Source organism: Mizuhopecten yessoensis, unplaced genomic scaffold (genome assembly GCF_002113885.1).
Source record: "Mizuhopecten yessoensis strain PY_sf001 unplaced genomic scaffold, ASM211388v2 scaffold1001, whole genome shotgun sequence".
Taxonomy (NCBI): Eukaryota; Metazoa; Mollusca; class Bivalvia; order Pectinida; family Pectinidae; genus Mizuhopecten; species Mizuhopecten yessoensis.
Genome location: NW_018403828.1, coordinates 95088 through 106286, shown reverse-complemented (window position 1 = coordinate 106286; position 11199 = coordinate 95088). Strand labels below are relative to the sequence as shown.

Here is an 11199-nt window from a genome sequence, read left to right as displayed (position 1 = left end):
TTTTACAGCCGAATACAGGCTGTTTCCCCTAGGTAAAAAGTGCCTAATTTCCCATAAATGTGGAATATATTTCTAATTTCAATAAAAATAATGCTATATTTTCTCAATTCATAAAGGAACAGGCTGTTGTAAAACTTAGGTAAAAACAAAATGTATTTAGATGCAGCAAGGTCTAAAGTTATATGCTAATACATAAATGGAACAAATTATGTTCATGATATCATCATCTCGTATAGTATCCTGTGTAGAAGTGAAACGTTAACGTCGAAGTGTATATACCTTGACCAAAAGAGGTTAGCAATATATTACCAACTTCAAATCTAAAGAACGTGTCAAATGTATGTATGGTTGATGTATGGTTTGAGTACAATAGTCAATCATCGACACACATCATGAGTCAATGTTTTGGTTATAAACAACACAAATATAGATATCTACGTGATATTTGACCTACAACAGTTATAGTGATTTCACAACAATCATCCCACTCATTCTCGCTCACTGTTATCTGTGACTCAGTCAACACCAGACTGCCATTATAGCGCGAGTGACAGATTATTTATACCAAACCAAATATAGACAGCTCATTTGCATACTATTCAATCCATAAGGGGATGGATTACGCATATTTCAGCCAATCATCTTGTTCGGTACGCACAACTCTCGTCGCTCGTACGGTCAATGAACATTCCGAAGATTTTTCTTCTTGCAACAGAGAATATGATTGGTCGGTACATTATACCTTGTAAACAACATATACTCAAAGCGTTTGTTAGACCCTGGCGGTCGACAAGACTTTTTCCGAAACCGAAATCGCTATCTTGCCTGAATGAAGAACGATTCGACTTGAAAAGAGTTTGGATGTTTTACATCAGTGTTTGACCAAAGTGAGTGACAGCGCCATTTAGTCTCCGTCTGTAGGACGATAGAGACCTAGGCATAACACTTAACATTGCAAATATGGACGTTTTACCGAGTGGAAATATATTTCGGGAATTACAAGTGGTCCATGATACCGGGTACTTCTCCGCTCAGCCGTCATTGGAGGACCGATGGCAACAGGTATGTCCCTCTCACGCACAGGAAACTAATACGGAATGAAATAGCATACTTATGGTGACTTGTTTTTGTAAAAAGTTTTCACAAAAATAGACACACGTCTGATTTTCTATGATGGCGTGCGAACACTTTCCCTCTGGGTTATTATCTTTTTGATAGGCCAATAAAGATATGACATCTGTCAAATACGTAAGATATTCATTTATTAGCCTCCGGCCGAAATAATTGACGACTGTAGTATACACACTTGTAGAGTTCTGAATATTTAGTTCGATATTTGACATTCGGTGTGTTACACTGTGCGTACAGGAAATCCGCTAGTTGTCTGAATGACATCATGTTTAGTATCCTGTGTCGTGTACTGCATGCCATGTGTAGAAAAAGACGTATATACAGGAAATAGTTTCTCAACAGTTAAGCATTTATGTTAAACTGTACTAATCTACTATGCATTTTCCATCGTACACTATAAGTTGTTTCCACACATATATATTGCATTGGTGGAGTGATATCGACCAGCGTCAGTATTGATTTGGTCCAGTAACGTTATTGTAGTGTACTACAGTGTTGTGTATCTGTTGCACATACAACATTGTTGCAAAATAAATGCCGCATTCTTATTCAATGCTTACAGCAAAACCTAAGATACAAAAGTAGAAAGTATCATTAACAGTGTTATACAAATAAAACTACATGTTACAGAAATGTAACAATTATATTTATACAGACATGATATAGAAAAATGTCAGACACTGTATGAAGAAAGAAACACAGATCATGAGATTGATGTCAGACAGAAACATAGACCACAAGATGTATGTCAGAAACTTGATGAAGACAGAAACACGGATCAAAAGATTGATGTCAGACACTTGATGTAGACTGGAACATAGACCGCGAGATTGATGTCAGACACTTGATGTAGACAGAAACACAGACCATGAGATTGATGTCAGACACTTGATGTAAACTGGAACATTGACCGCAAGATTGATGTCAGACACTTGATGTAGACAGAAACACAGACCGCGAGATTGATGTCAGACACTTGATGTAACATAGATCACGTAATTGATGTCAGACACTTGATAAAGACAGAAACAGGCCACAAGATTTATGTCAGACACTTGATGTAGACAGGAACATACACCACGTAATTGATGTCAGACACTTGATGTAGATACAGGAACATAGACCATGAGATTGATGTAGACAGGAACTCGGACCACAAGATTTATGTCAGACACTTGATGTAGACAGGAACATACACATGAGATTGATGTCAGACACTTGATGTAGACAGGAACATAGGCATGAGATTGATGTCAGACACTTGATGAAGCCAGGAACATAGACCATGAGATTGATGAAGACAGGAACTCGGACCACAAGATTTATGCCAGACACTTGATGTAGACAGGAACATACACCACGTAATTGATGTCAGACAGTTGATGTAGATACAGGAACATAGACCATGAGATTGATGAAGACAGGAACTCGGACCACAAGATTTATGCCAGACACTTGATGTAGACAGGAACATAGGCATGAGATTGATGTCAGACACTTGATGAAGCCAGGAACATAGACCATGAGATTGATGTCAGACACTTGATGTAGACAGGAACATAGACATGAGATTGATGTCAGACACTTGATGTAGAAGGAACATAGACATGAGATTGATGTCAGACACTTGATGAAGACAGGAACATAGACCATGAGATTGATGTCAGACACTTGATGTAGACAGGAACATAGACCATGAGATTGATGTCAGACACTTGATGAAGACAGAAACACAGACCATGAGATTGATGTCAGACACTTGATGAAGACAGGAACATAGACCAGAAGATTGATGTCAGACACTTGATGAAGACAGCAGATGAGGATCTTCATCATATATGGAGCTCTATACAAGTGCACTATCTTTGTCATTTGAGCTGGGAAATAAAACCTTGTTTGTCAGGTTCAGAAATAATTTCTTTGAAGCTATTAGTGCACTTGACTGCTAAATGGCAAAACACCTAATTTGCTTTCTAGGTTGGCATTTCCAATTGACATTTTCAGAGTTATCATTCAAATAAGTGATTTCCTGCCATTCGAATATAGCAATAAAATGTATTCTCCTAGTTTTTGTTATCATGAAATCCTTTCAATGATAGATAGATTAGAGTGAATATGAAACAGGCAATTTGAAGCTAGCCTATTAAAAAGAATGAGCTTTAATTAGTGGATCAGCTCCAAGCCTTTATTCTGAAATGTCAATAAAGGAGTCCTTTATTTGCATATTTAGAATGTTTCATGATCTAAGTTATTTATTAGTGCGTAGGTAACTAAAGCACAGAGTTGCTAGTGCTTTTGCCAATTAATATGGGTTTATCATGATCAGGCAACTGATTTTTATGATGAAATAGTCAAAAGTACACATGTTAAGGACATCGTCTAATGACGTCACGTTTACAATAAACTGTGGTAAAGTACACATGTTAAGGACATCGTCTAATGACGTCACGTTTACAATAAACTGTGGTAAAGCACACATGTTAAGGACATCATCTAATGACGTCACGTTACAATAAACTGTGGTAAGGTACACATGTTAAGGACATCGTCTAATGACGTCACGTTTACAATAAACTGTGGTAAAGCACACATGTTAAGGACATCATCTAATGACGTCACGTTACAATAAACTGTGGTAAGGTACACATGTTAAGGACATCGTCTAATGACGTCACGTTTACAATAAACTGTGGTAAAGCACACATGTTAAGGACATCATCTAATGACGTCACGTTTACAATAAACTGTGGTAAAGTACACAGGTTAAGGACATCATCTAATGATGTCACGTTACAATAAACTGTGGTAAAGTTCACATGTTAAGGACATCATCTAATGACGTCACGTTTACAATAAACTGTGGTAAAGTACACAGGTTAAGGACATCATCTAATGATGTCACGTTACAATAAACTGTGGTAAAGTACACATGTTAAGGACATCGTCTAATGACGTCACGTTTACAATAAACTGTGGTAAAGTACACAGGTTAAGGACATCATCTAATGATGTCACGTTACAATAAACTGTGGTAAAGTTCACATGTTAAGGACATCATCTAATGACGTCACGTTACAATAAACTGTGGTAAGGTACACATGTTAAGGACATCGTCTAATGACGTCACGTTTACAATAAACTGTGGTAAAGTACACATGTTAAGGACATCGTCTAATGACGTCACGTTTACAATAAACTGTGATAAAGAACACATGTTAAGGACATCATCTAATGACGTCACGTTACAATAAACTGTGGTAAGGTACACATGTTAAGGACATCGTCTAATGACGTCACGTTTACAATAAACTGTGGTAAAGTACACAGGTTAAGGACATCATCTAATGATGTCACGTTACAATAAACTGTGATAAAGTACACATGTTAAGGACATCATCTAATGATGTCACGTTACAATAAACTGTGGTAAAGTTCACATGTTAAGGACATCATCTAATGACGTCACGTTACAATAAACTGTGGTAAAGTACACATGTTAAGGACATCATCTAATGATGTTACCTTCGCAATAAACTGTGATCGACAATGCATCATTATAGAAATATGGAAAAAGAAAGTAATCAAGTTGTACATTATCAAAAGCCAACATATACAACAGTACATGAACATTACTTTCTTTTTATCATGTTTTATATCCAGGGAAGTTTATCACAGTTTTGTGTAGTAAATGTATTGTGACATCTAGATCTACAGATGACGTCCCTGATATGTGACAGTGTACTTTTAACTACAACATCATATTAAAAATCAGATGAACTCTTAAATTACTAGCTAGCACGGCTGCCATCCTAGTTTGTTTATTTTCATTGTACCCATCACACCAACACTATTTTATTTATTTTTATATTTAATAATTTCCGCTATTACTTTCTTTTCCTATATATTGTGTCGACAACATCACAGTTCTTCCTTTTATAAAATGCTTACTATCTGTTATAGGAAGATACAACAGGTTCCTTTTATCTTTGGTAAAGTTCACACTTACAAATATTTGAGATAACCATCTTTAGAGTAAAAGGGGAATAAAAAAATGGCTGAGGAAAGGGCATAACTAATGATACTCTGTGCTGGCAAACTGTCAATTTATCAGGCTGTACAATTTATAGGTAGGCATGCTCTGGAGATCTGAAGGCAAGTCAGACTCTGGTAACAAAATAGTACACTGACAAACACTTATAGCTAGATTCTGGTCAAAATAGTACAAACACTGACGAACACTTATAGCTAGATTCTGGTCAAAATAGTACAAACACTGACGAACACTTATAGCTAGATTCTGGTCAAAATAGTACAAACACTGACGAACACTTATAGCTAGATTCTGGTCAAAATAGTACAAACACTGACGAACACTTATAGCTAGATTCTGGTCAAAATAGTACAAACACTGACGAACACTTATAGCTAGATTCTGGTCAAAATAGTACAAACACTGACGAACACTTATAGCTAGATTCTGGTCAAAATAGTACAAACACTGACGAACACTTATAGCTAGATTCTGGTCAAAATAGTACAAACACTGACGAACACTTATAGCTAGATTCTGGTCAAAATAGTACAAACACTGACGAACACTTATAGCTAGATTCTGGTCAAAATAGTACAAACACTGACGAACACTTATAGCTAGATTCTGGTCAAAATAGTACAAACACTGACGAACACTTATAGCTAGATTCTGGTCAAAATAGTACAAACACTGACGAACACTTATAGCTAGATTCTGGTCAAAATAGTACAAACACTGACGAACACTTATAGCTAGATTCTGGTCAAAATAGTACAAACACTGACGAACACTTATAGCTAGATTCTGGCCAAAATAGTACAATCACTGACATTAACACTTATAGCTAGATTCTGGCCAAAATAGATGAATGGCAATATATAAACCTGATTATGAGCCCAAGTATCAGTTAGAACAGTATATTAAAGAAAATTGATTAATGTAAAAACAATATAAATTGACTGTAGGGTATTTATATAGGGGGTTCCCGATAAGTCGCTGATTGTATAAAACCTTGTAGTAGTGAACCAATGTTTATTGATATTGGGATGTTATGATTAACAAAGGTACATACTAGAGTAGATAACAAAGTAGACTAGTATTGTTGGGGTTCATCAGGAGGCGTTTCCAAGGCGATTCCTCCATATTGATCTGAAATCAGAAGTATATTGGTAGTACATAATAGATGCTGCTGTTTGTGGAAGAACAATAAACCTGTGAGATGTTTGAAACCCAGGATTGTCATGTTACAAAGCTCTATTTTGTTGCTATGGCAATGTCTGCGATACTTAAAATAATGACTAGTTATTAGTAATATCACTTATAATTTATAGCTGTTCAGAATTTGGCTTGATGATCAGTGAAGTGTGAGAGAAATATAGGTTCCCTATCAAGTGATGGTTGGTTATCATATTTTTGTTCAACTTGAGTAAATTGATTTTCAAATTGTATAAAGACATGAGGTTTACTGAGCGTCTTCAAGAATCTGAAAATGAGAGTTATAGCTGGTGTCATATATTGCAATATTACTGAATATTGACTACTGAAATAATTACGGTCCAGCCTGGTGTTACCTACAAGTGATTACCAACTCCTAGCAGGAACCAGCTACCCCAATATACTCCTCCTGTTTGTCAATATGGAGGTGACATACGGTAGAGGCCCGCCGGTGACATTTAATCTCTGACGCAGGGCTAAGCCTGAAAGCTTGGAAAAAGAATGACTTTTAGGCTGTTAGTAGTCCAGGATACATAAATACTACACTCCCAGAGAATTACACGTTACCTATATACGTGTGAGATATACTGTTACATAATAGGTATATGTGTAAAACCATGGAGGTACATGTTCATAATTACAAAACTTTATGATCTAAACTTTAACACAAGTAACATCTTTGTCATTGTTCGAGTCAAATGCAGTTTTCAACAGAAATCGTGAACGGACGGTTGACCTTACAGATAACAGCCAGTAATTAGTGGGTATTTTATAAGAGATTTTCTTAACTGTAGGCTGGCTATATATATATATATTTAAGTCAGTGTAGGTTGTTTATATTTAAGTCAGTATAATCTGTTTATATTTAAGTCAGTGTATAGACTGTTTATATTTAAGTCAGCTGTATAGACTGTTTATATTTAAGTCAGTGTAGGCTGTTTATATTTAAGTCAGTATAGACTGTTTATATTTAAGTCAGTGTAGGCTGTTTATATATAAGTCAGTGTATAGACTGTTTATATTTAAGTCAGTGTAGGCTGTTTATATTTAAGTCAGTGTAGGCTGTTTATATATAAGTCAGTGTATAGACTGTTTATATTTAAGTCAGTATAACCTGTTTATATTTAAGTCAGTGTATAGACTGTTTATATTTAAGTCAGCTGTATAGACTGTTTATATTTAAATCAGTGTAGGCTGTTTATATTTAAGTCAGTATAGACTGTTTATATTTAAGTCAGTGTATAGGCTGTTTATATATAAGTCAGTGTATAGACTGTTTATATTTAAGTCAATGTATCCTGGCTATATTTAAGTTAGTGAAGGCTTGCTATATTTAAGTGCTGGCTGGCTCTATTTGATCATGTCAGTTGAAGAGGAAAACAGTCACACTAGTTTTACAGCTTATATATCATTGATGCATCTAGACTTGTATAATGTACAGATCATGTTCCATGTTAAATCTACCCTGACATATCAGCTGTAGAACAGGATCTCTGACATATCAGCTGTAGTACAGGATCTCTGACATATCAGCTGTAGAACAGGATCTCTGCACTCTCCACAAAACCTAAATAAATTATAAAGATTCTCTATTGTTGATTTGACCTTGGGAGCTATAACCTCAAATTTGAAGGTCAGAACTGGCATATAGTTAAAGGAAATTTATATATATCATACTTACACAAATCAAAAATGGGTTGTTTGGCTTCTTTTTCAATTCTTTTATTTACATTATAATCCCTATGATACTACTTTGTTGTGTGAAGCTGATTCACATTGTGATTTGTAACTTTATAGGTACAATACCTTGTAATTAGAAGTACAGCGTTTGCCACTTTGATTACCACTACTCCAGCTATGGAGGGTCTGCAGACATAGCTGGCTGAAGGGTAAAAGTAGGCACGTTTTCTGTTTACATGGATCACAGCTAACCTAGACTACACACAGTAAATTATATATACAGATTTTTATTTGGGATCAACTTCTCTTGATTTTAATATAACATAAAACAAAAGGTGAATTATATTAGGTAATTTGTCCTTAATTCAGTATAGATTTGAGATTGAAAGTCTTGTTCCTGATGATCTAGCAGCATGTATACATGTAGTCTGTGTGTGAGCTGACACTTGCCAATGAAAACTTTTCTGTTATCCATATATGGTAATGAAGTAGTATCAGGCATTATGTATGCCCTTTAAAAATGATCGCAGTAGATATGGCAAGATGCCAAGTTCCCATGAATTATTGTAGTACATATATGGAGTGTTAATTCATGGACCAAGACTACTGCAATAAAAGTTGGGAAATATAGTAGTATGCAGAAATTATAATGGGAATGTAATTGGTGTGTAAAAAGTTTTTTGGCTGTATGAATTTAAGTAGGATTTTGTTGTTTAATGTATGTGAAGTATATGGTTTTGTTGTGTGAAGGTTTATTTTGTTATATGAAGTATATGGTTTTGTTGTGTGAAGGTTTATTTTGTTATGTGAAGTATATGGTTTTGTTGTGTGAAGGTTTATTTTGTTATGTGAAGTATATGGTTTTGTTGTGTGAAGGTTNGTTTATACATAGTTACTGGACCAGCTGGCCATTACACCATACACATTTCTCATCTACCTAGTTTATACATAGTTACTGGACCAGCTGGCCATTACACCATACACATTTCTCATCTACCTAGTTTATACATAGTTACTGGACCAGCTGGCCATTACACCATACACATTTCTCATCTACCTAGTTTATACATAGTTACTGGACCAGCTGGCCATTACACCATACACATTTCTCACTACTTAGATTTTTGTAAAATTGCTGTAAGGTCATAATAGATCATTCAATTGAAAACTGTCTAATAAAATATTTTCCCATGACATTTATACAAACAACATTAATTTCATCCTGGGTTGTTGAACCTGACTGTGATGAGTCCCAATAAACTAGAATTTAGTCTAAAACAGTGCATGCTAATTGTTAAAAGCCATAGACTGTAAAAAGTACAGAATTTATATCACATTCAATTGGAGATTTATTAAGAAAGAAACCATGAACTAATTATGAATTAAACAAATAAAATACAGTAAACAAAAGGTAGGACTTTGAATTACACTGTATTGTTATATTATACATTGTAATTTGTATAACAATTAGTAATGACTGTGTATTACATTGTATAACTATACATTCTATGACAAAGTATTAAAGATTTTATTATTTTATTTTAACCATCAGGACTGTATTACAGTGTAAAGTTACATTGCATAACCATCAGGACTGTATTACAGTGTAAAGTTACATTGTATTATGATAAGTAAGGACTTAACACATTTTGCATTAATACTTTAGTTTAACTATCAGTAGAAGTTTTGATATGTATACCAATTAGTGGGAAATGTGTGTATTCCATTGACCATACAGGGATATACATCATATACCATTCAGCCAGGAATCAATGGATGCATGTAGGCCAAGTCCTGATGAGATTTGTATGTGACCTTGACCTTGGGTTATAATTGTTGACCTTACCCCAGACAGTTGGCACAACTGTACCAGGAATGACTCACTCCTTAAGCTTCCATGCAGTGTGCCAAAGCTTAGCTCTAATAATTCCCCTTAAATAATTTCGTTTATTGATAACAAAAAAGTGATGTTGTTACTGAGGATAGAATTGAGTATGTTGTATTTGAGGTTTGAGTGATATCTGGGGGGTTGTAGTAGCTGTGCCCTACAGGTCATACATAGTACACACCAGGAATGTGTGTAGATCTTATACACATCAGGCTGCCACAGCTGTGGTAACTCGTGTGTGTTACATACATGTCTAGTTACAATCTCAAAAAATCTTTTTGTTTGATATACAAACTCATTATCATGTTGCAAATATAGCATCATTGCTGATAAAAACTCATCACACTAAACTACAAAACATTTTGAATTTGCTTACAACCAGCATGGTAGATCATGATCAATGTCTGAAGAAAATAAAACATCAAAATTGAGCAAAATAAAGTCTGTTTAAGGTCAAAGTAGATTGGTGAGGATCATCAAATACATGTCATTTGTTTGAGTTGTGATTGCTACCATTTATCCTGGGCTTATAATGTCATTAATTGTATATGATGTGTTGTAAGTTTGGTATAGTGTTTATCATTGCTGTAAGTTTGGTCAATAGTTCATTATTGCTGTAAGTTTAGTGTAGTTCATTATTGCTGTAAGTTTAGTGTAGTGTTATTATTGCTGTATGTTTATTGTTGTGTTATTATTGCTGTTAGTTTGGTCAATAGTTCATTACTGCTGTAAGTTTAGTGTAGTGTTATTACTGCTGTAAGTTTAGTGTAGTGTTATTATTGCTGTAAGTTTAGTGTAGTGTTTATTATTGCTGTATTTTTAGTGTAGTGTTTATTATTGCTGTATGTTTAGTCTAGTGGTCTAGACTGTTCATTATTGCTGTAAGTTGAGTGTAGTGTTATTATTGCTGTAAGTTTAGTGTAGTGGTTATTATTGCTGTATGTTTAGTCTAGTATTCTACACTGTTCATTATTGCATTATAGCTCTCCACTGGTCCAGACTAATAGAATCCATCCCTGATGTCAGATAGGTAAACCCAAGGGATAACATATTGAGTAGGAGACCCAAGGCTATGCCGAGGGTCTTTTGCTCAATATTTTATCCCGAGGGTTTGAATAACCTTTTCCTTACCTCACATCAGGGATGGATTCTATTTCTTGCTTATTACCTAAAACTTGAAAAATAGTTCCTTTTCCAGTAAAGTTGTAAACTGTCCGCACATTTCTCATTTGCATATGAAGCCAGGATGTCA

General features: G+C 34.9%; 1 protein-coding gene across 1 annotated transcript in view; it reads left to right on the top strand.

Annotated features, from left to right (window-relative positions):
* The first annotated feature begins 765 nt into the window (after positions 1-765).
* The window catches only part of LOC110456019 (Krueppel-like factor 6), a 43160-nt gene continuing 32726 nt past the window's right edge, over positions 766-11199 (top strand). Inside the window, exon 1 of the mRNA XM_021506535.1 lies at positions 766-1062. Within this exon, the coding sequence (XP_021362210.1) occupies positions 961-1062 (102 nt within the window). The 5' untranslated portion in view covers positions 766-960. The remainder of the gene's footprint in view (positions 1063-11199) is intronic.